The sequence below is a fragment of the Dreissena polymorpha genome, chromosome 1, assembly GCF_020536995.1.
Source record: "Dreissena polymorpha isolate Duluth1 chromosome 1, UMN_Dpol_1.0, whole genome shotgun sequence".
NCBI classification, from domain to species: domain Eukaryota; kingdom Metazoa; phylum Mollusca; class Bivalvia; order Myida; family Dreissenidae; genus Dreissena; species Dreissena polymorpha.
In genome coordinates, this window is record NC_068355.1 from 38,873,350 (window position 1) to 38,899,582 (window position 26,233).

Here is a 26,233-nt window from a genome sequence, read left to right on the forward strand (position 1 = left end):
GTAGGTATGAGAACATAGTCGTAAGAGCACTTGAATACGTGAGTTCGCCCATGAACACATGGTAAGGTTTATCTCCGCGATATGACCTAATATGTGTTTAAAACAGCAAACAATATCCAACAAACGAATGAATTATCAAACATAGTATGTGCACTGATGTAGCTCTGTAATTTCTGTTTGAAAAGTTTATTAAATATGCAAAATGAGAAAGCACGAATAAGAGGGAGTTTCACAGATGCCATACGGCTATTATGCTGTTTATATACCATAGTCGCTACAACGTTTACAAATGGGAGGTTCGAAATAATTCGTTTTCTTAACACTCATGATCGCGTTGAAAGTTAATTAATAATTGTACACGTTTCAATTCGCAATTTATTTACTGAATCACGACAAATGTCAAATACAATACAGAAAATGCATAGTTGTTTCATTGATCTTTAAACATATAATGGATTGAATATAACTGATTTAAAATTAACGTTTTCAAACTGTTATTAAATCTTTTCCCCAGAATATGCTGTCCTATTTATAGCTGAGCTTCCTATACCTTTATCAATGATAATCAGCGAGGTATGCCGATTAGAAAAATCGAGCTATCTCAATCGGACTGGCTCGGTCTTTTACATAGGTCGCCATTGTGAAGAATTTTTTCATGGTATGATAACTTAGACGAGTTGCTTCGCAGCATCTTCAAAAAGCACATTGGTAAGTGATTAAGACAAATACAGCACACACAGAACAAATCAAAAGCTTCTTCCATGATTGACAATAAAGTTATATTTGATAAGTTTTTAAAATTCACACAGTATTTAAAATGGTCAACAATCTACAATCTACATTACCAGAACGTAACAATGAATCACAAAAAGTCTCCAATAAAATTGCAATAAAACATTATTGTGATGATGTATAACTGAAATAAAATTTTATTAAATGTTTCCAAATAAATATTGTCTCCAGAAAAGAGTACAAATGTTTTCAGACAACTATTGTCTCCTGAATACATTAAACATGTTCTCAGACAAGTTTTGTCTCCCAAATACAGTACAAACCTATATAAATGTGTTCCCATTCTACGATAGGCACCTGAGATAACTTCTTACATACTTCTGCATAATTAAAAACAAAATAAGTAGTATATATTTCAACTGTTTCCTTAAAATGTAAAGGCCCAGTATTTTAGCATTTGGTGAAAACAGTCTAAGCCATAGCATTCATAGTTTGGGTGGCTTATTCTTCTAAAATATGTAATGTTATCAAATCATATAATTTGATATGAAACAAATATCAGGTATATGCATTGTTTTAAAAGTTTGATACATAAGATGTAATATAAATTCAAGTTCATTAATAGCTGTTAATTGCACAAGACAACAAAGATTATTGTTTCATACACTAATCCTATGTCTACAAAATGTTCAGTATTTGTGAACCTGTGACTTATAAAGCCACTTTTAGAATCATGAGTATAGCAAGTCTGTGTAAAAGTTCGGCAATAAAAAAGATAAATATGGAATAATTGTGTAATTCTTTCTTTAGAAATTGGTACATTGCATTAACACAGAAAGTCAATTAACTTTCTTATAAATAGGACTATAATACTACCAATGAACATGAAATATCAGGGAAATCAAGTTAAGCTTGAATGAGATCATAAAAAGGATTGTAAAACAATAAGGGCTAATGATCATATTAAATTTTACATTGATTTAAGGTGGAACTTGTTAACTGTCCAACTCTAAATAAAATTTACTATAATAGTACTTCATTGCACAGTATTACGGACATAGCGATACAATGACATTCAGTAAATTATTTGTGTCTTGATTTAAAGGGGTAAAAGAATTACAAAACACAATTATATCAATTATAAAATACAAATTACAGAATAAGTCAATTTTTGTAAATAAACCAATAAAATAATGCATAACAATAGTCTAACATTATAAAAATATAAGTATAGGAAAATAACATGAGACTTGGCTATGTCAAAAAACCAGCTTTTCAATGTAAATGTTATTTTAATTTAAACATTTGTGCAATACGAAGCTAGGATCTCATGCAAGCAACCTTCACACAACATTTCAACATGGTCTTCACTTAAAAGTTCAGCACAATAACTCAATCCATTGCAAAGATGAGCAGAAACATTTTTTTTAATCTTTAGGAACAGTGACCTTGACCTGGACCAGATGCTCCAAAATACAAACAGATGCTAGGTTCAAGTTTGCAACATATAGTTTCATCAAGTTCCAATGAAAAAGTATTTTATTGACCCGAAACCGCCTGTTTGAAGGCATCTTCCCACCCTCCTGCCACCCACCCACCATACCTAAATCTAATAACTAATCACTAAATCTAATAACTAGGCTTTTCAACTTGGTTGAAAACTGGTAAATAAATGGCACAAGTATTAACATTTTAAATGGCACAAGTACTGGGATTTGGTACACCAACATACATTACCATTATTTGAAGAATCCTGAATCTGATAGGAATACTTTGAAGATCAAAAATATATTAAACAGAAAGCACCATACAATCTCACTCTGTTAACGCACTTAATGCAAAAAATATTAACACTTCTTTTATAACAGAGAATAAAATGAATCCACTTGGGACCAACACATGCTGCAGTAAAGGTTACCAGGGTATTATAAAGTAATAAAGTGAAAGACAGTGAAACTTAACTAAGAAAACTAGGCCTGAGTGTAAGCTACCTACAATACCTTCATCCAAATTATAATTTTTGAGCATACCAGTCAACAGTTTTTTTTATTTAAGTAACCTTTACCTTGATCCAACTGGTCCCAAATGCAAACCTGTGCTTAGTGTGCTAGGTCTGCATGTTAGCTACAAACATATACAAATTCAGAACTCATATCTCCATCTCAATTCAATTATTGATCACAGACCTTTTCTCTGGTTTGGTAGCAGTGACCTTGACCTTAAAAAGACTGGCCAAAAATAAACTCCCATGCTGGTCTGCATAAAAGCAGCCTACAAAAAGGTTCGAGTCCAATACTTTCATCCATACAGAAGTTATTTACCAGAAAACATTCTTCTTTTTATAAAACAGTAGTTTTGACCATGACCTGACTCCTCCAAATGCAAAACAAATGCTTGTAATCTACCGACATACACAATTCCAACAATACCTCCTTCCAAACATAAGTTATTGAGTGTAAGCAACCTTTTTATATTTTTAGTATCAGTGACCTTTACCTTTATCTAACCTGCCTTAAAAACGATCCCAAGCTAGGTCCCCGTGTAAGGTTGCTATATCCTGAGTTTCATGAGGATTGTTCAGTGCCAAGTAGTTATTGAACAGAAAATACATACCGGGTATTTGCTGTTTTTCTATTTTTAGTAACAGTGACATTAGCCTTGCCCCAACTGTCACCAAAGACAATTATAAGCTAGATCTTCATGTAAGTTAGGTTAAAACACAATTTAAGTGCATTATCTCCCCCAGATACTACTGAGTGGAAACTGTTTTCTATTTTTAGTAAGAAAGATGTTGGCTTCAACCTGAAAGGTCTCCGATATTATACCAAGCTCGACCTCAGTGCCAGACTGCTATATCCCTAGTTTAAAATTTGCCAGTGCAAACTAAAGTTATCGCCATGAAACCACCCATTAAACAGTTAACGCCATCCTATCGCTTGTCATGCACCAATCTAATAACCAGGATTTTCAACTTAAATTTCTTAAAAACCTGGGTAACTATGATACAATACTTCATCAAGATACTGCTTTCACTTTATAACAACACACTAACCGAATATTGATAACCATTGAACATGGTTGTTTACCATTACAAAGTCTGTTTACATATCTACATTTATACTTGAATACAGAACTTTCTGACTCAGAAAACACACACATACATTGTAATACATGCACATGACTTGTTTTATTGCATCACACAGGGTTATATGCACAAATGCCATAAAACTGGTTCTTGTATTTCTCCACCCAAACCCAGATTATAAATACCCTGTTGTATACGATTTACAAAATATAAAATATCATTAAATAAATATTTTTTCAAATAATGCTGTTTTCAAAAAATAATGCTTATGTCGACAAATAAAACACCTTTTTACATAATCTAAAAATTATAAGCTAATATCTAAAAATATTAATTTGAATTATAAATGTACTTGTCATTAATTTACTGGACCATAATACCCTGCATAACTAGCAGCATAAAGCTTAGTCCACGCACTGTGAGGCCTTGCAGACAGAACAATGGACAGACAGACATTTGGACTACAACAGACAAAATGTCTCAGACTCTGACAGGATATGTGATATTATCACCGATTGTAAGCATGGGCAAATATCTCATTCCAAAATGTCTCAGAGTCTGACAGGATGTGTGATATTTTCACCGATTGTAATGCATTAGCAAATATCTCATTCTGACAAATTGGCCAAATCTGTCTTATGGTGATGAAATAGAATGTGTGCAATAAGACATGAAATAGAATATGTGCAATAAGACATTCAGAGGTGTGAGGCAAATTAGTTTTAACAATTAACTTAAAGCTCAAGTTTTAGCCACATCTCATGGAAAATGCTACCTGGTCTGTAATCATTAACAACTCATAAACAAATAAAGTTCATATAAAGTCTTATAGATAGATATAGTATATAACAATCACACGTAAATAAAATAAAAAATCCAAATAACAAAAATACGCCAATAAAGGACATCAAAATAACAAACAAATTGAATTCAAGGAAAGCAAAGCAGTTCAGTACAGTGCAGCATTCTCACACAGTGGAAATGTTCACAAGGCTGTTGGAAAGGCATCAAAATGCAGCAGAAGGCACATCACCATACCTGAAAAATATGTTTGGAATCAAACACAACAGCAAAAATATGAAATATGGGGACACTGTGTGTAATCCTCGTCTTCAACTGTATTTCAGTGAAAAAGGTGAGAAATTCTTGCTAACATCTGCTTATTTGAAGCTAGTGAAAAATGCCTAAGAAACATGGCCACATGATTACACAAAAATCTTTCCAGTAGCCAAAAGCATGCCGTTAAATGTAAGTCTCAACATTGAACATTGCAGATCAATTAAAATAGTTGTTTCGTTATAGCTTTAGATTTTTATTTGCAAATAGTTATGTTTTTAACCTGCTAGATATCCTCTAGATTATAACAGGGGCGTAGCAGCTATTAGGCACAGCAGGCCCGGGCCTACAATTTTTTTTTAAACATGAAAAAAATAAAAATGCTTCAACTTCGAAAAACGCATTAAAATGTTGACCCTGAGAGGGGTGAGATGTTAGAAATCTGAATTACATATTGACATAATCCTCAAATGAGTGATTTCTACAGTGTTTACAAGGTTTTTCATTTTTATTACCTACTGACCTAGTTTTTGACCCAGCATGACCCAGTTTCGAACTCGATCGAGGTATCATTGGGACAAATCTTCAGACCAAGTTTCATGAAGATCAGACAAGAAATGTGATCTCTAGAGTGTTTACGAGGTTTCTCTATAGCCAAATTAGGAAAACTGGCGGCCATGTTTTTCAATGGACTGGAACAATTTTTAAACTCAACCAACATATCATTAAGACAAACATTTTGACAAAGTTTCATGAAGATTGGGAATGAAATGTGACTTCTACAGTGTTAAAAAGGTTTTTCATTTTTTTGACCTACTGACCTAGTTTTTGACCCAGCATGACCCAGTTTAGAACTCTATCGAGGTATCATTGGGACAAATCTTCTGACCAAGTTTCATGAAGATCAGACAAGAAATGTGACCTCTGGAGTGTTTACAAACCAAATGTGGACAACGGACGGACAGACAACGGACAAAGACCGATCACAAAAGCTCACCCGAGCAATATGTCAAGGGACAATGAAAATAAATGGGGAAGTACGAAAACTTTAACATTTGCTGCATATTCTAAGTGGAAAAGGGGCCATAATTATGACAAAATGCTTGATAGAGTTGTCTGCTCTTGTTTATAGGTTGGGGTCATGTTGGTAAACAAGTATGCAAAATATGAAAGCAATATGTCAAGGGACAAAGAAAATATTTGGGGTAGTACGAAAACTTTAACATTTGAACGCTAACGCAGACGCTAACGCTAACGCAGACGCCGGGGTGAGTAGGATAGCTCCATATATAATAGAAGAACTAAAAAGGATGTTTAAAGTTGTCATTCTCTCTTTAATTAATTTTACTGATCTTAACACAATTTGCATTTCCCTGCTTTGAATTTGTTTAATACAAAATGCCATAAAGTATGCTATTCCCCCCCCCCCCCCCCCCCAAAATGAGCAATAAGGGCCTTACCGAAAAGAAGAGAGAAAAAGCCCTGGTTTGACATCAGAAAGTCTATTCACCAAATAACATATGGGTACATACTCACACATATACTCACCATGCCTGAAGAGCGAAGTTCCTACTTATACTGCTGCAGGAATTTCAGGTGAAACTCCTTGAATTTCTCTAGCACGCCTTCCATCTCCTCCAGCGGAGGAAGAATAGTTATTCTAAAGTGGTAGGTCCCCTCCTTCTCACCAAAACCACTGCCGGGAACCACACACAAACCAGTCTGCTCCAGAAGCTGGTAACAGTAAAAGAAATCGGGCGACTGGTTCTTGGCTTTTGCCGCTGCTACTGCCTTCTCTGGGAGAAACAGTCGAGGGAATGCATACATAGCCCCCATCACCTCATTGCATTTTATGCCCTCAATGGAATTGAAAAGCTTTGTTATCAACTTAGCCTTCTTCTTCAACAGGTCTAGGACGACATTTTTCTCGCTTTCAAACTGTTCGTAGGAAGGCTCGCCCTTTTGTGGAGGGTTAACGATAGTATCTATGACCACCTGGCCTAAAATGGGTGGGCACAGTTTTGCAGAGATTGATTTCAGAAGAATGGCCCTAACGTCCGGCTGGAAATTTACAACCTCTGCATACCCACCCCGGAACCCACACTCGCCCATGTAACCTTTGGAGGCTGACATGAACGATGCCAACTCCATGTTGCAGTACGGAGCTCCCATTTCTGTCATCACCTTCTTGAATGAAAAGAATTCCGAACCTTCAGCATACACGTTATGCTGATACACCTCATCTGAGAGAAGAATCAACTTCTCATCATGAGCAAACTTTATCACGTCCTCTATATTTTTCCGACTCAGAACCTGCCCAGTCGGATTGCCAGGGTTAATCACACAGATAGCTCGAGGCAAGCACTTTCCTTTTGCCGCGGTTAAAGCCCTCTTCAGTTCTGACACCTCCAGGCTCCATTTATTCTCTTCATTCAGGTAGTATGGTATTGGAAATGCATTGAACTCAGTCAATGTTGCGGAGTACAGCGGATACTGAGGGACTGGAATCATGATACCGGCTGCCTCATTGCCATCTTTTCCCGTCATCATCAGATTTAAGACGGTCTTAATCCCGTCACTGGCACCACAGCTTAGGATTATGTCGTCCATATTGGCTGGGTGACCGTCTCTCTTTATGATGTAGCCCGCAATGTCTTCACGTATCACATCAACGCCAGAAGAAGCGCTGAAATGAGATTTAGTTCAAAACATTACATGATGCATAACCATTTAGTTTTAGCGTTTGAAGCCATCCCAAAGACATTCCATATTGTTTATTTTTTAGCTGCATCAGCTTTCATCAGTTTGTACCACATCAATGTTTTGTACACAGTTGATTTGAAAACTTTGTAGTTGATGTTGGCTTTTTGGATGAACAATTAATGAATTACGGGTCATGACATAGGATTCTTTTTATACAGAAAAGTTTAAAAAAATAAATTAAAACTTAAGGGGACCTTTTCATGTTTTGGTAAATTGACAAACTTGAAACAATTTGTTTCAGATTTGCAAATTTAGATTTTTGTTATGATATATGTAAGGAAACAGTAATACTGAACATTAACTATCCTCTAAAATATAATTCTTTAGAAGATTTAAAACCTTAAAATTATAAAGCCCGATAAACACGAAACAATTGAATAATTTGGAGAGATCTGTTGTTATCGTTATATTTTGTGACATAACAAAGATTGCTTATATAAAATAGTATTTATACTTCATATAAGTGCATGACTTTTCCTCCAAAGGTCAGTAGTTGGAGCCCAATTAGGGATAACTTTTATTCTTTCTTTAATGTTATTCTTGTTTTTTACTGGAGCTATTTAGTTCCAATGTTTACATTTATCAATTTATGGCATTTAATGACAACTTTAATACATGCCAAAATCTGTCAAAGTTCCCTTAAAGTCATTTCCCAATCAAATCCAATACATATATTCTGTCATAATTTTATCATACCATGACTTTGGACAAAGTTTCATTAAACAAATCAGGGTATAGGAATTATGCATACGACATGTTACAGTTTGTAGAAGCTCAAATGTTAATGGACCTTGAACTATGTCTTTTAACCTTAGGCCAACATGACTTACTTGTGTCTTTTACACACAATCTCAATAACCTTAACATTTAAGTAATGTTTCATGAAAAAACTGCAAACGTTATAAGAGATATAGTGCAGACATGAAAATGGAAGCTTAAACCTTTCACCTTCAAATACAGCCTTTACATTGAGCCACATGACTGACTCATGCTTGCTGCACATCAATGCCCATATAATTTGAGACACCTGTCATGAAATTCTGTCAAAAGGTATAGGAGATATGGAGCGGACAGGAAATCATTACAGACAGACTAAAATACTGATGGATGGACGAAGGGCATGTCTATAATCCCCCATCAACTTTGTGTCAGGGGATTTTCTGATCCTTGCCAAAGTAGTGAAAAATACTGGATATCCCTGATGCCATATGTTGTAATATATAATCATCCTACAGAAATTCTGAGTTGAACAGTAAGCATTGCGAAATTTTTAACAAAAAAATATATGAATTGCACTCGCAATACTGTGTGTCAAATGGCAGGTTTAAGAGTATAGATTATTTGTCAAATAAGTTTGGACCAACAGAAACACAGACAAACAGATTTCAAAGCAGAATCCTATATACCCCACCCCCTCATCTACTTTGTTGCGGTGCAATAATAATTCACACACCTGTAAGAGCCAACACTACTGCCCTTGCACCCTGCCAGAATCCTTTCTGCTCGCTGTTTGGCATCTGCCGGGAACTGATCAGACTGCAGTAGCTGTGGGTACGTACACAGGGCCACCACTTGCCGGATGAAAGCGATCGGTGTCTGGCCAGTAGCGTGGCAGTCTCCTATATTGGCTGGCAGCTAGGTAACAACAGAACAGAACGGAATATTTAATTTTTGAATTAAGGGGTGTTGCGGCAGTTTATTTAACCGAGGATATATTTATAGCAACACCGATGATGCTATTATCACGACTCAATATTTTTGTTATCAGTATCATCAGAAATAACCGAGTTGGTTCATAATACAATTGTCAGTGGTTCGATTCCAGGTGGGGTTAACTTTTTTTTTTACTTTTTTTTCTTTCTTTAATTTCATACTTGTTTTATACTGGAGCTCTTTTAAAAGTCCTGTTGTTTACATTTATCAATTTTAAGCATTTAAACACAAACTTCAAAACATGCCGAAATCTGTGAACATGTAAGTTATTAATGATTAAGGCCGAGTTTGATACTGTATGGTATTATGTTTGTGATAAAATATTGTTTTTTATTAATTTCTTTTGGTAAGCTGTTGTGATCCCAGTTAAGATTGTAAACAATTTCTAATGTTTATGCATATTTCTGACAATCTATGTACCGGTACTTGGGTTTTGTCTTATTGCTGTTTTTTAATGAAATTTGATGTCTAGATGGTAGGGATAATTAAAACAAAAAATCTCTTTTTAAAGTGCGGTAACCCCCTTTTTTTATTTTTGTTTCATGATAACAATACATAGATGAACATATTTGAGAAGTTTCGCAAAAAGTTATTAGATAGAACTTTTTTAAATTTCATTTTTTTGGTAAAAATAGTAAAAAAATGACGTTTTTTGGGTGACATAAAAATTATAAAAATTAAATTTCTTAAAAGTTAACTTGTGTTCTCCATTTGTTTGGTTGTTTGTGGTTTACTTAAATGGTATATGATATATATTAGCTTATATAATCTCTACATGTTTCCAATTTCATAGGTTATTAATCATTATTTTCAATTAGAGATTTTTCAGTTTTAATGAAAAAGTACATATTATATAATGGTGAATAAAATCCAAACAAAGCCGGTGACCCTATGTTTTTATTGCATTTTTCATTTAGTATTTGTATGTAGTACTTAAATAAAAAATTTGAGCAAAAGTTATTAGATGGAAAAAAATCATCAAAACTGCAGCAACACCCCTTAAGCATATAAAGCTGATTGGCATAAATATGCATACACAATAAGGACATGTAATTCAACATACATCATTTTAAAGAAAAATCAGAATTAAAAAGACGAGTATTAAACAATAATTACAATGCTATTTATCTAGATATTAAATGTGTGGAACATCCAGCCCATTCACTTCTAAGTAACACTTTTATAATTCGTAATTCTCAAAAACGGCTCAAGATATCAATTTCAAATTTCCCACACATTTCTATTTGTAAACATTTTCTACAAATTTTGTCTTACACTTTTGTGCATTCTGTGGTTTGGTTTTGCTGCACATGCAAATAGAAGAATGTGATCAATACAGTTTTTTAAGCATTTTTTTTCTAAGGTGAATAATCCTTATAATCCTTATAACAATTATAACAAGATTAGAAATAATCTTTAACAAGAGGGCCATGATGGCCCCTGAATCGCTCACCTGACTAGCCTCAGGGTACCAATTCTCGAACGGAACCAATTCTCGAACAATATTTATAAATTATAAAATTTGCTCACGGTGGAATCGTTGAATTTGACATCGGGTACTATTTAAATTAAGTCCAATATGAATTCATTTTATTTGCAAACTTCCAACTTGACAGCCTCTTCTTTGTAAACGCAACTGCAGGCGAAGATTAATTGAACCAAGTTAAATTTTAATATTTGACCAGGCAAATGTGTAGTTAATTCAGTTACATCATTATAAGTCATCAAAATGTTTTGTTTTATAAGATTCTAACAATCTGAGATATGTTTTCAATCAACTTTAAGGCTTTTTACTACCTTTCACTTTGTTTACAACTGTCAAAATAAGCGATTACATTCTTGACCTTGCCCTGTTTTCTATTTTTAGTTAATGGATAAGGTTGCAAACAACTAAGTTGTTTAATAGTCTTCGTACTGGTTCCATTATCAATGCCTGAACTCGGAGAACAAGACCCTTGTTGACTTAAGTATCGTCACAGGGGATCAGTGGTCAAGTAGTTTCTTCAATTAAGAATATAAATTACACATTGATAATCACACATAAACTTTGAAAGACAGTAGAAGAAACATTCATTATTGAACCAATGTGATTAAAACTATAACGTAATTGTGAATATTATGCATTGCCTTTTGATTAAATGAACAAAATATATTAGTAATGATTATCCATGTCAGTTGCAATGTAAATAAATGTATTTACCAGTTCATGTGTGTATTGCAAATGTCTGATGGCTTGCTTGAGTGAACGTTCGATAATTGGTTCCAAACCAATTGCAAAATGTAAACAGAACCAACTTCATTTGACCAACGATAAGGTCGAGTTATTAACGCTTGTTTTCTTAACATTTTATAGTTTCAGAAAGAGTAGTCATTTACCTGAAATATCAGCTTAAATGATTTTAAACAAGAGGGCCATAATGGCCCTGTATCGCTCCACTGTTTTTTATGCGAAAAAAGTGTGCAATGTGCATGGGTTGAAATGTACTCAAGCATGTGACTTTCTCTTTCTATCCCTCGTCCCACTGGGCGCTTAAAAGTTGGAAAGGTGAGCTTTTTTATATATGGAAAAAGTTACTACCGTGTTAACTAAACAGACTAAAAAGCCCGGGCATTGTTGCACAGGTCCTTTGCTTATAACTTAGGTACATTTATCTCTCCAAAAGATATTGTCGTTCTTTCTATTTCACATATTTTTAGACGATGAAGATCAAATCTACGCATTTGATTTGAAACAGATTCACAAGACCCATAGGAATCAAAATGCCTTAACCCTTTACCAAACGACACATTTTGGACTTTCCCAATTTGAAAGAGGTTGCAGACGACAATTAAATTGTAATGGAATATGAAGGAAATGATCAGGTAGGGTAGAAATAATTGTGATAAAAGGAGAAACTGCTCATCTTGAGCAATTTCTCCTTTTATCACAATTATTTATAAAGTTGTCAGCTACAAACCCGTAAAATCCTGTTAGTGTTCCAGTCACTGTGACCTTAACCTTTGACCTAATGACCTGAAAATTGATAAGGGTCATCTGCCAGTCATGATCAATGTACCTATGAAGTTTCATGATCCTATGCGTAAGCACTCTTGAGTTATCATCCGGAAACCTTTTTACTGTTTCGAGTCACTGTGACCTTGACCTTTGACCTAGTAACCTGAAAATCAATAGGGGACATCTGCCAGTCATGATCAAAGTTCCTATGAAGTTTCATGATCCTAGACATAAGCATTCTTGAGTTATCATCCGGAAACCATTTTACTGTTTAGAGTCACTGTGACCTTGACCTTTGACCTAGTGACCTGAAAATCAATAGGGTTCATCAGCCAGTCATGATCAATGTTCCTATGAAGTTTCATGATCCAAGGTGTAAGCATTCTTGAGTTATCATCCGGAAACCATTTAACTGTTTCGAGTCACTGTGACCTTGACCTTTGACCTAGTGACCTGAAAATCAATAGGGTTCATCAGCCAGTCATGATCAATGTTCCTATGAAGTTTCATGATCCAAGGTGTAAGCATTCTTGAGTTATCATCCGGAAACCATTTAACTGTTTCGAGTCACTGTGACCTTGACCTTTGACCTAGTGACCTGAAAATCAATAGGAGTCATCGCCAGTCATGATCAATGTACCTATGAAGTTTCATGATCCTAGGCGTAAGCATTCTTGAGTTATCATCCGGAAACCATTTTACTATTTCAAGTCACTGTGACCTTGACCTTTGACCTAGTGACCTGAAAATCAATAGGGGTCATCTGCCAGTCATGATCAATGTACCTATGAAGTTTCATGATCCTAGGCCTAAGCGTTCTTGAGTTATCATCTAGAAACCATTTTACTATTTCAAGTCACTGTGACCTTGACCTAGTGACCTGAAAATCAATAGGGGTCATCTGCCAGTCATGATCAATGTACCTATGAAGTTTCATGATCCTAGGCCTAAGCGTTCTTGAGTTATCATCCGGAAACCATCTGGTGGACGGACCGACGGACGGACCGACCGACATGTGCAAAACAATATACCCCCTCTTCTTCGAAGGGGGGCATAAAAAAGTCTGATAAAGGGAGACAACCCAAAATCAAAATGTGCATTGTTACTGATTGTTCATAGTTACATAGTTGTTTCAAAATCAATCTTTTTTTAGGTGTGGCGACCTTGACCTTGGAGATATTGATGTAATTCTTTTGTGCGACACACCGTCCAATAATGGTGAACAAATGTGCCAAATGATTTTAAAATGTCACAATGAATGACATAGTAATGACCCAGACAAGCTCATTTATGGCCATTTTTGACCTTCAAACTCAAATTGTGACCTTGACCTTGGAGATATCGACGTGATTCTTTCGCGCGACACACTGTCTAATGATGGTGAACAAATGTGCCAAATAATTTTAAAATCTCACAATGAATCACAAAGAAATTGCCCGGACAAGCTCATTTATGGCCATTTTTGACCCTCAAACTCAAATTGTGACCTTTACCTTGGAGATATCGACGTAATTCTTTCGCGCGACACACCGTCTAATGATGGTGAACAAATGTGCCAAATGATTAAAAAATCTGACAATGAACGACAAAGTTATGGCCCGGACAAGCTCATTTATGGCCATTTTTGACCTTTAAACTCAAATTGTGACCTTGGAGATATCGACGTAATTCTTTTGCACGACACACCGTCTCATGATGGTGAACAAATGTGCCAAATGATTTTTAAATCTGACAATGAACGACAGAGTTATGGCCCGGACAAGCTTGTTCCGCCCGCCAGTCCGCCCGCCCGCCGACATTCGCCAATCTAATAACCAGTTTTTTTCTTTAAAAAACCTGGTTAAACATTCATAACACTTTTTCTTACTTCAATTCCTTTGTAAGCAGTCACCATCTGAACTAAAATGGCACTAAATGACAGGGTTTTATCTCATGTTTACAAGATGTTGTTGTTGTTGTTGGTCACAGCCACACGGCCGCAGTAATCTCCCCTTGTAAACGTCATATGTTCAGTTTTGTGACCCTCCGGGCAGGGTCAAATTTTAGCCCAGGGGAATAATTTGAACTAACTAAGTAGAAAACTATTAGATGTCACTAAATACCGAATTTGGTAGAAATAGGCCCAATGGTTATGGACAAAAGATTTTTAAAGTTTGCACAAAATGGGTCCAATATAAGCATGTGTTCAATTTTGTGACCCCTGGGGAACAATCAAATTTGATCAGAGGGGCTTAATTTGAACAAACTTGGTAGAGGACTATTAGATGTCATACCATTTGGAAGCCCTATGCCATACGGTTATGGACAAGAAGATTTTTAAAGTTTGCACAAAATAGGCCTTATATAAGCAAATTTTCAATTTTTTGACCCCCTGGGGCAGGGTCAAATTTGACCCCAGGGGCATAATTTGAAGAAACTTGGTAGAGGACTATAAGATGTCACTACATACCACATTTGGTAGCCCTAGGCCCAATGGTTATGGATGAGAAATTTTTAAAGTTTTTACAAAATAGGCCTTATATAAGCAGTTTTTCAATTTTTTGACCCCCCGGGGCAGGGTCAAATTTGACCCCAGGGCCATAATTTGAACAAACTTGGTAGAGGACTATAAGATGTCACTACATACCAAATTTGATAGCCCTAGGCCCAACGGTTATGGACGTGAAGATTTTTTAAGTTTTCACAAAATAGGCCTTATATAAGCAAATTTTCAATTTTTTGACCCCCCGGGGCAGGGTCAAATTTGACCGCAGGGGAATAATTTTAACAAATTTGAAAGAGGTTCACCCCAGGAACATTCATGAGAAATTTCATCAGAATTGGACCAGTAGTTTAGGAGAAGAAGATGTTTAAAGAAAAAGTTAAAGCACGCACGGACGCACGCACAACGGACACAGGACCATGACATAAGCCCCACTGGCCTCTGGCCAGTGGAGCTAAAAACTTGAATTAGTTTGACAAATTAAATAAAATCGGCAAAAAATCGTTCGAGAATTGGTACCCTGAGGCTATCCTTGCTACATCAACTTAAATTCTATCAGACCCATATACAATCCCAAGCCAGATTTCATCAATTAATACATTCTGACAAAATTTCATTAAGACGTGGCGAAAACTATGACCTCTTTCATCTACACAAGGTTTAACAAGAATTAGCCCGTTGACCTAATTTTTAACACCAGATGATCCATATTCGATCCCAAATCAGATATTATCAAGATAAACATTCTGACCATATTTCATTAAGATCAGATGAAAACTATGACCTCTATTGTCTACACGAGGTTTTTCTATGATTTGACCTAGTGACCTAGTTTTTGACCCCAGATGACCCAAATACAATCACAACCCAGATTTCATCAAGATAAACATTCTGACCAATTTTCATAAAAATTGGATGAAAACTGTGACCTCTACTGTCTACACAAGGTTTTTCTATTATTTGACCTAGTGACCTAGTTTTTGACCCCAGATGACCCAAATACAATCCCAACCAAGATTTCATCAAGATAAATATTCTGACCAAATTTCATAAAGATTGGTTGAAAACTGTGACCTCTATTGTCTACACAAGGTTTTTCTATTATTTGACCTAGTGACCTAGTTTTTGACCCCAGATGACCCAAATACAATCACAACCCAGATTACATCAAGATAAACATTCTGACCAATTTTCATAAAAATTGGATGAAAACTGTGACCTCTACTGTCTACACAAGGTTTTTCTATTATTTGACCTAGTGACCTAGTTTTTGACCCCAGATGACCCAAATACAATCCAAACCAAGATTTCATCAAGATAAATATTCTGACCAAATTTCATAAAGATTGGTTGAAAACTGTGACCTCTATTGTCTACACAAGGTTTTTCTATTATTTGACCTAGTGACCTAGTTTTTGACCCCAGATGACCCAAATACAATCACAACCCAGATTTCATCAAGATAAACATTCTGACCAAATTTCAAAAAGATTGGATGAAAACTGTGACCTCTATTGTCTACACAAGGTTTTTCTATTATTTGACCTAGTGACCTAGTTTTTGACCCCAGATGACCCAAATACAATCCCAACCCAGATTTCATCAAGATAAACATTCTGACCAAATTTCATAAAGGTTGGATGAAAACTGTGACCTCTATTGTCTACACAAGGTTTTTTCTATTATTTGACCGAGTGACCAAGTTTTTGACACCAGATGACCCAAATACAATCCCAACCCAGATTTCATCAAGATAAACATTCTGACCAAATTTCATAAAGATTGGATGAAAACTGTGACCTCTACTGTCTACACAAACAAATTGTTGACGGACACACGCACGCTCACAAGCACGCACAGCGGACGCCGGACATCACACGGTCACATAAGCTCACCATGTCACTTCGTGACAGGTGAGCTAAAAATGATATTCAGCATATATCCTGACTTAAAAATAAAGGTAGAAAATTTACGTTTTTTTAAGTTATTAAATTACAAATTAATTTTTACGACTGTTAACATATGATATTGTGCGACAGTGTTTGTATTCCTAATTTTGACGAAATCCATAGTTAAATAATCAAGCAATTTTGAACATTTTATGTGTTGTGTTAAAAGTGTTTAATTAAAAAAATCATCTGCTGTTTTCAAACTTGTAATGCGAATGCACAGAACGATTATGTTTCCTGCGTTTTTAGGTCTATTAACTTACCACACTGCTGAATGGCATTTGTACTCCAGCTGCTAGTTCTTTGGTGATTTCAACTGATCGTGTCACAATGGGTCCTCGTACGGCATATTCCATCTCAACAGCTCGAGGATTAACTGTCTTCATTGTCAACACGTGATCCTCTTTCTTGTCACTCATTCTGGGACCTTAAAAAATAGTTTCAATCCAAATATCAAACAGCAATTTGAAAGTGGAGTGCACTTGAATTGTTACATGAATATTGAAAAAAAACTTAGTGCTCCAGCCAGGATTTAAAAAGGGTAGATGGATCAATTTGTATGGGCACTTTTATGCGCACTGTTTCCTTTGTGAAGTGGAATTAAACTAACATGAGTATCTATGACTAAATCATGCAATTTCAGTAAAACTGAAATGCCGCCTGTAGCACTGTGTTCAGTATTGATTTTTAATCAGATCCTTCCTTTCATGCAATAAATACACCAAATAAACTGAATACCTACATGTGTAACCACAAATAAATTTATGTTTTAGAAAATAATTCACTTGTCTATTGTCAATCTAGCTTTTCATCAAATAAAGACAGAAAGTGTTGATTGCGAAATAATCTTAAGACAAAAGTGTTATCTGAAAACTGAGAAGTCTAGCAGTAATTTACATATTCCCTTGTAATGAATCTCTTTTATACGCATATATTTCTTAGTTAGTTTCTTTTCCAGTTTTAAAAACTTACCCACAAGTGAGAGTACTTTTGCTAGAAATTCAATTTACAATAGCAATGTTTTAGTTTCATTTTGGATAATTTACAATATGTATTAAAAACAAGAAATGTGTTTGTCAGAAACACAATGCCCCCTACTGCGCCGCTTTGATTTTAATATTTTTGTTATCCCCACGCTTTTTGAAAAGCGTGGGGATATTGTGGTTATCTCCGCCATCTGTCTGTCTGTCTGTCAGTCCTGGCCACTATCTCCTCCTACACTATTAGCACTACAACCTTGAAACTTACACACATGGTAGCTATGAGCATATGTGTGACCCTGCACTATTGGGAATTTTGATCTGACCCCTGGGTCAAAAGTTATGGGGGTTGGGGTGGGGCGGGGTCAGAGATTTTCACTCATTTTTTAGGTTATTTTACATTAACTTCTTCATTTCTACACCGATTCACTTCAAATTGATAGTGAACCTCTCTTATGACAATACGGTCAATCTCAACTATGCATGGCCCCATTACCAACCCTGGGGCGCCCCGCCCACATAGACCGTGCCCACCCAAAATTGCCTTATACTATAATTTCTTCATTTCTATACCGATTCACTTCAAATTGATACTGAACCTCTCTTATGACAATACGGTCAATCTCAACTATGCATGGCCCCATTACTAACCCTGGGGCATCCCGCCCACATAGACCATACCAACCCACCCAAAATTGTCTTTATCCCCACGCTTTTTGAAAAAAGGTGGGGATATTGTGGTGATCTCCGCCGTCCGTCCGTCTGTCCGTCCGTCTGTCCGTCCGTCCTGGCCACTATCTCCTCCTACACTAAAAGCACTAGAACCTTGAAATTTACACACATGGTAGCTATGAGCATATGTGCGACCCTGCACTATTTGGAATTTTGATCTGACCCCTGGGTCAAAAGTTATAGGGGTTGGGGTGGGGCCGCGTCAGAAATTATCACTCATTTTTTTAGGTTATTTTACATTTACTTCTTTATTTCTACACCGATTCACTTCAAATTGATACTGGACCTCACCTATGACAATACGGTCAATCTCAACCATGCATGGCCCCATTCCCAACCCTGGGGCGCCCCGCCCACATAGGCCACACCCACCAAAAATTTCCATTTACTATAATTTTTTCATTTCTACACGGATTCACTTCAAATTGATACTGAACTTTTGTTATGACATTAGGGTCAATCTCAACTATGCATGGCCCCAATCCCAACCCTGGGGCGCCCGCCCACATAGGCCACACCCACCAAAAAATTCCATTTACTATAATTTTTTCATTTCTACACGGATTCACTTCAAATTGATACTGAACTTCTCTTATGACATTAGGGTCAATCTCAACTATGCATGTTCCCATAACCAACCCTGGGGCCCCGCCCACATAGACCACACCCACCCAAAATTGCCTTTACTATAATTTCTTCATTTCTACACCGATTCACTTCAAATTGATATTGAACTTCTCTTATGACAATACAGTCAATCTCAACTATGCATGGCCCCATTACCAACCCTGGGGCGCCCCGCCCACATAGACCACACCCACCCAAAATTGCCTTTTACTATAATTTCTTCATTTCTACACCGATTCACTTCAAATTGATACTGAACCTCTCTTATGACAATACGGTCAATCTCAACTATGCATGGCCCCATTACCAACCCTGGGGCGCCCTGCCCACATATGTCACACCCACCCAAAATTGCCTTTTACTATAACTTCTTCATTTCTACACCAATTCACTTCTAATTGATGATGAACTTCTCTTATGACAATACGGTCAATCTCAGCTATGCATGGCCCCATTACCAACCCTGGGGCACACCTAGGTCAAACATTCGGCGTGGGGATACGCGTCGGCCTCTGCCGCGCCATTTCTAGTTTACTATAATTTCTTCATTTCTACACCGATTCACTTCAAATTGATACTGAACCTCTCTTGTGACAATACGGTCAATCTCAACTATGCATGGCCCTATTACCAACCCTGGGCGCCCCGCTCACATAGACCACACCCACCCAAAATTGCCTTTTACTATAATTTCTTCATTTCTACACCAATTCACTTCAAATTGATACTGAACCTCTCTAATGACAATACGGTCAATCTCAACTATGCATGGCCCTATTACCAACCCTGGGGTGCCCCGCCCACATAGACCACACCCACCCAAAATTGCCTTTTACTATAATTTCTTCATTTCTACACCGATTCACTTCAAATTGATACTGAACCTCTCTTATGACAATACGGTCAATCTCAGCAATGCATGGCCCCATTACCAACCCTGTGGCGCCCCGCCTTCATAGACCACACCCATCCAAAATAACCTTTTACTAGAATTTCTTCATTTCTACACTGATTCACTTCAAATTGATACTGAACTTCTCTTATGACAATACGGTCAATCTCAACTATGCATGGCCCCATTACCAACCCTGGGGCGCCCCGCCCACATAGGCCACACCCACCAATAATTGCCTTTTACTATAACTTCTTCATTTTTACACCGATTCACTTCTAATTGATACTGAACTTCTCTTATGACAATACAGTCAATATGAGCTATGCATGGCCCCATTACCAACCATGGGGTGCCCCGCCCACATAGACCACACCCATCCAAAATTGCCTTTTACTAGAATTTCTTCATTTCTACACTGATTCACTTCAAATTGATACTGAACTTCTCTTATGACAATACGGTCAATCTCAACTATGCATGGCCCCATTACCAACCCTGGGGCGCCCCGCCCACATAGGCCACACCCACCCAAAATTGCCTTTTACTATAACTTCTTCATTTCTACACCGATTTACTTTAAATTGATAGTGAACCTCTCTTATGACAATACAGTCAATCTCAACTATGCATGGCCCCATTTCCAAACCTGGGGCGCCCCGCCCACATAGACCGCGCCCACCCAAAATGGCCTTTTACTATAATTTCTTCATTTCTACACCGATTCACATCAAATTGATACTGAACCTCTCTTATGACAATACGGTCAATCTCAACTATGCATGGCCCCATTAACAACCCTGGGGCGTCCCGCCCATATAGACCACACCCACCCAAAATTGCCTTATACTATAATTTCTTCATTTCTACACCGATTCACTTCAAATTGATACTGAACCTCTCTTGTGACAATACGGTCAATCTCAACTATGCATGGCCCTATTACCAACCCTGGGTGCCCCGCCCACATAGACCACACCCACCCAAAATTGCCTTTTACTATAATTTCTTCATTTCTACACCGATTCACTTCAAATTGATACTGAACCTCTCTAATGACAATACGGTCAATCTCAACTATGCATGTCCCTATTACCAACCCTGGGGCCCCCCGCCCACATAGACCACACCCACTCAAAATTGCCTTTTACTATAATTTCTTCATTTCTACACCGATTCACTTCAAATTGATACTGAACCTCTCTTATGACAATACGGTCAATCTCAGCTATGCATGGCCCCATTACCAACCCTGGGGAGCCCCGCCCACATAGACCACACCCACCCAAAATTGCATTTTACTATAATTTCTTCATTTCTACACCGATTCACTTTTATTGATACTGAACTTCTCTTATGACAATACGGTCAATCTCAACTATGCATGGCCCCATTACCAACCCTGGGGCGCCCGCCCACATAGGCCACACCCACCCAAAATTGCCTTTTACTACAACTTCTTCATTTTTACACGGATTCACTTCTACTTGATACTGAACTTGTCTTATGACAATACGGTCAATCTCAACTATGCATGGCCCCATTACCAACCCTGGGGCACCCCTGGGTCAAACATGCGCCGTGGGGATACGTGTCTGCCTCTGCCGCGCCATTTCTTGTTTTTGTTTATATCCATTTAAAAAATATTACTTGTAAAAATGATCTGTACCTGCCAAATGATAAATAGAAATTATCTCCTTTTAAAGATTGTTACTTCCCTTGGATTTGTTTTTTTGACCTTTGACCTTGAAGGATGACCTTGACCTTTCACCACTCAAAGTGTGCAGCTCTATGAGATACACATGCATGCCAAATATCAAGTTGCTATCTTTAAACTGCCCCCCCTCCCGGCAGCCATGTTATTCAACTGACCGCAACCATTTTCAAACTCAACTCTCATATCAAGGAAACAAATGTTCTGACCAAATTTCATGAAAATTGGGCCAAAAATGTGACTTCTAGAGTGTTCACATTTTCACTATATACATATAGAGAAAAATGCCCCGCCCACTGGCGGCCATGTTTTTTCACCGATCTGGACCATTTTCGAACTCGTTTGAGATATCAATAAAACCAATGTTTTGACCAACTTTCATGATGATTGGGCACAAATTGTGACTTCTAGAGTGTTTACAAGGTTTCTCTATAGCCAAAGAAGGAAAACTGCCCCGCCCACTGGCGGCCATGTTTTTCAACGGACTGGAACCACTTTTGAACTTGACCAACATATCATTAAGGCAAACATTTTTACAAAGTTACATGAAGATTGGGCATGAAATGTGTTTTCTACAGTGTTTACAAGGTTTTTCTTTTTTTTGACCAAGTGACCTAGTTTTTGACCCAGCATGACCCAGTTTTGAACTTGATCGAGATATCATTGGGACAAATATTCTGACCAAGTTTCATGAAGATCGGACATGAAATGTGGCCTCTAGAGTATTTACAAACCAATTGTGGACGACGGACGGAAGACGGACAAAGACCGGTCACAAAAGCTCACCTGAGCAATCAGGTGAGCTAAAAAACCAGCCTATATTGCTGGGGAAAGACGCAGATATTCGGCATGATGCCGTCTGTTAAATAAGGTAAGGCCACGACTTTTTTTTTTATTGGTTTACAAAAATTATTTTGAAAATGGTCCATCGGGCGGTCGAAAAAAAAAAAAAAAAAAAAAAACATCATTGGAAAAAAAAGTTAATACTAATAACATCAGAACAAAGACAACATATCTTTTATAACCTTAACACAGAGACAAAAAATCAAATTATGCAATAAAACACATCTATATCTTCAAATGAAATGAGTCCTAAAAGCACCTTTTGTAACATCAGGCAATTTTAAACACTCCGTTACATGACATGCGTTCTTCTCCCATTAAAACGAAAAACTGCGCTTCATTTCCATAATTCGATGCGCACCATTACGCAATGCGATGCCCGTTGCATAAATCTTATATAAGATAAACTACTCATACACAAATTACCTGGTATGTGTTTGCTCTTACTCGACTTATGAGATCGTGCATGAAAAAAAATCGAGGTAGATCGATCCATGCGTCGTCGCGGTAATGTTTGTCAAAGTTGTTGTTGTCATGAAAACTCGTTGATTTACAAAGCAAAACGTCTTATTTGAACTGACGCGAATTAATTTAATCATATTTGTCAACTTCGCTTTTGCTTTATTTTGATAATTTAATCCAAAGTTTAATGTTAGCAAGTGTTTTTGTTTACTGGAATTGTAAACAAGGAGTCAGTTAAAGTCTTCCGAAAATGTGCAGCCTGTGTGAATTGACAGTTTGACGTCATCAAAGGAAAGCCGCTTTCTGTCGGAAGCAATAAAGCGACAAATTTCGCGCCGAAAAAATTGGCTTCCTTTGTCTAGCAATCAACATGCCGAACCAATCGTGTGTTTGTTTCTCAATTGCAATCCTCCAATTTAATAAAAGCACGTGCATAGCTCCGCCTTCGAATCTTTTGCAGAGAACGGAGGCGGAGTTTAACTGTTAATTGAGCAAGTGTTTTACGCAAGTTGAGTTCCGATTTGCCGAAATTACTCGGCCCTAAGCATTGAAACAAAATTCCTAAACACATATATCGTAAATAATGGCAGTGTTTTATTGGATTATTTATACTAATTATCAAATACTTTTTATCTACTATAATATCGGGTTTGTTTAATATAATTAACATGTTAAACAATATAGTTGCGTCACAGACTCGGAAATAAATTTTGATGGGGGTCGACATTTTACTGACGCTGATTTTCTTATTGTCTGTAATTTTTACCCGAAATAAATTTTGAGAAGTGCCCATAAAAGGACTGGTACATAATGTGTCACATTGAAAAATATCCCGATCTCTGCAATATATGTGAACCAATCGGTGATTGTACGTACTTGATTTTATTCGCAACCGTACTCAAACCAGATCGATTTTTTTTCTCGTTTCGCTCGTTTTGCAGTGCAGTCGGGAATAAAATATTTAAAAAAAAGACGATTTTCCGATTTTATTTTTTTTCCCATTTTCCAAAAATTAGGGTCGGCGGTTTTGTAAACCAAGAAATATAAAAGTCGTGGCCTAAAACAACCCTGTAATTGATGAGGACAGATTCATCTTTAAAATGATACCACCAGAATTGCAAAATTTGATATAAAGGAAAGACAAGAGAAATGCTTTGAAAGTTTGCAGTTTTAAGAGAATTGGAATTAGTGTATTTTAACCTATGATGTAGGCTACAGGTCAATGTCCGAACGATCGGCAGTTCGTAGGCAGTTTATCCGCCTATGAAAAGTATATTAATTAATCAAGATTTAACAAAAAATGCGTTATAGATATGAAATTTAATTATAATTCTCATTGTTTATACTCATAGTTTTACATGACAGAGCTTTAAATTTAACAACTAAATAAAAACCTTTTCCTTAGTCTCCGGACTAAACTTTTGCTTTTACGAGCGGTCAAGGTCACTTGTGTCAAACCGGTGTGCTGAAGTTAACCGGATTTTTCTATACCTAAAACAAATTACTTTTCGACAAATTTTAAAATTTCAAGATACAAAAAAATGTTCATTAATTAATTAACATTTAAAAGAAAAATTATTTTTACGTTTTATTCTTTTGAGTACTATTTCAAGGAGGTGATGTCGGAATTATTTTCCCCACGTCCTGTGTATAGCAAGTGTCAGTTGTCCAGTCTCTTTTTTTATTGAATTCTTATTCGAAATATTAGTTAACATTTTAAAACACATATGTTTTATTTGCAATATGTAGGTAATTGTTTCATCTTTAAAATAAAAACAAAAATGTATGTAAATCTTATTATATTTTTGGCTAGATTTAGCTCATCCTAATTATCTACCTTTTTCTAGATGGAAATTCGAAACTTAAATTTAATTTAAAAAAAAGAGTAAATTTAAACGATTTTTTCCAAATAAAAAAGTCACAACACCAGTCAATAGTAAGTATCAACTACTGTCGTATCGATAACCGGCTTAATGCAAATGGTCGCCAGAGTAATAGCTGGACTGATGGGAATGTGTGATACAATCGTTAACGTTCCCACGTGCAATCTTTTGTGTGCTTACCTGCTCTGTCTTCTCTCACGTGCTGGGTTTCATGTGGAACGTAGAAAGATAAGAACATATTCGTATGAATAGTTTTTGTCATAAGATGTAAATAAAGCGCGGCATGGATATCAGCCATACAGTTTATGATTCTGTATAATAGCAACTTAGAGTCAGCTCTGCACGGATGTTTTGCTTCGGTGAATGAGCGGTGGTGATCAGGTTGAAGTTTCCTGGATAATTATTATCGCCGGTTGTTAACCTTTGCAATGCGTCCAGGTAATTAGTATTCTAAACAAATAGAGCCCCAGTGTTCGATTCCTCGTGTTTGTTTTAAATGCGTCTTGTTAATTAGTGGTAATGTTGCTTTTCATCAATGGTGTGATAAGTTCAAAATCCCGCTCAGACCACGGGATTTTCCTGAGAAAAAAAATTAATCCCACGCTTGCTTCTCTCCACCCAGGAGCATAAATGGGTACCTGTGAGGGAAAAAAGCCAATGTGCCGTGGCTGCGACGAATGTAAACGGATGACTAATATCCCAGTGATTTGGGGGCAAATGTCAAAGTCGATTGAATATGAGTCTAGTATAGTAATCAGAAATAATCACATGCATTTGCATTTAAGTTCGCAGCTGTTTCGAATTGTTCGCGAACATAATAATACAAATTTTGCAATTCCTAGTTGGTATTTCGTTATTTTCCGACTTATTTTGACTTTCTGGTATTTGGATGGATTGGAGCTGTTATTTTCAGTTGGACATGCCTCCAAAAATCCAGAATCCCTTTGATACTGTAATGATAATGCGACCTGATCCCGAACTTTTACGTACGAGTGTATGGTACAGTATTTACTTGCGCTCCCTAAGACAGTTTATGTACATTCACGCAAAGGCAAATGAAACAAAGCATGTATAGTTATGCCCATGTGCATTTGGATCTTTTTCTTGATCGCCGCTTCACTTTGATTCCGGAGACAAGGATGAATTGTTTGGTTTTCTGTAGAGCCTCCACCTGTCCAAACAGGTTCTCCAGGAGCCTCACAGGTTCGGTCAATACATTTGGAGCCATGTGAAGTCTATGAATATGCAATTGTTTTAATTGAAGAACGGTATTGCCTTTGTTGTAATCAACGGGACATAGAGGATGAATTCCATTTTATTTGTGT

General features: G+C 36.7%; 1 protein-coding gene across 1 annotated transcript; it reads right to left on the reverse strand.

The window, feature by feature from the left end:
- Positions 1–361: 361 nt before the first annotated feature.
- LOC127865013 (alanine aminotransferase 2-like) lies at positions 362–24,479 on the reverse strand. The gene is made up of 5 exons (XM_052404861.1): positions 24,420–24,479; positions 17,039–17,202; positions 9,090–9,271; positions 6,422–7,559; positions 362–4,855 (listed from the first exon to the last, which is right to left on the reverse strand). The coding sequence occupies exons 2-4, from the start codon at positions 17,192–17,194 to the stop codon at positions 6,443–6,445; spliced, it is 1,455 nt and encodes a 484-aa protein (XP_052260821.1). The 5' UTR covers positions 17,195–17,202; positions 24,420–24,479; the 3' UTR covers positions 362–4,855; positions 6,422–6,442.
- Between the last annotated feature and the right edge of the window lie 1,754 nt (positions 24,480–26,233).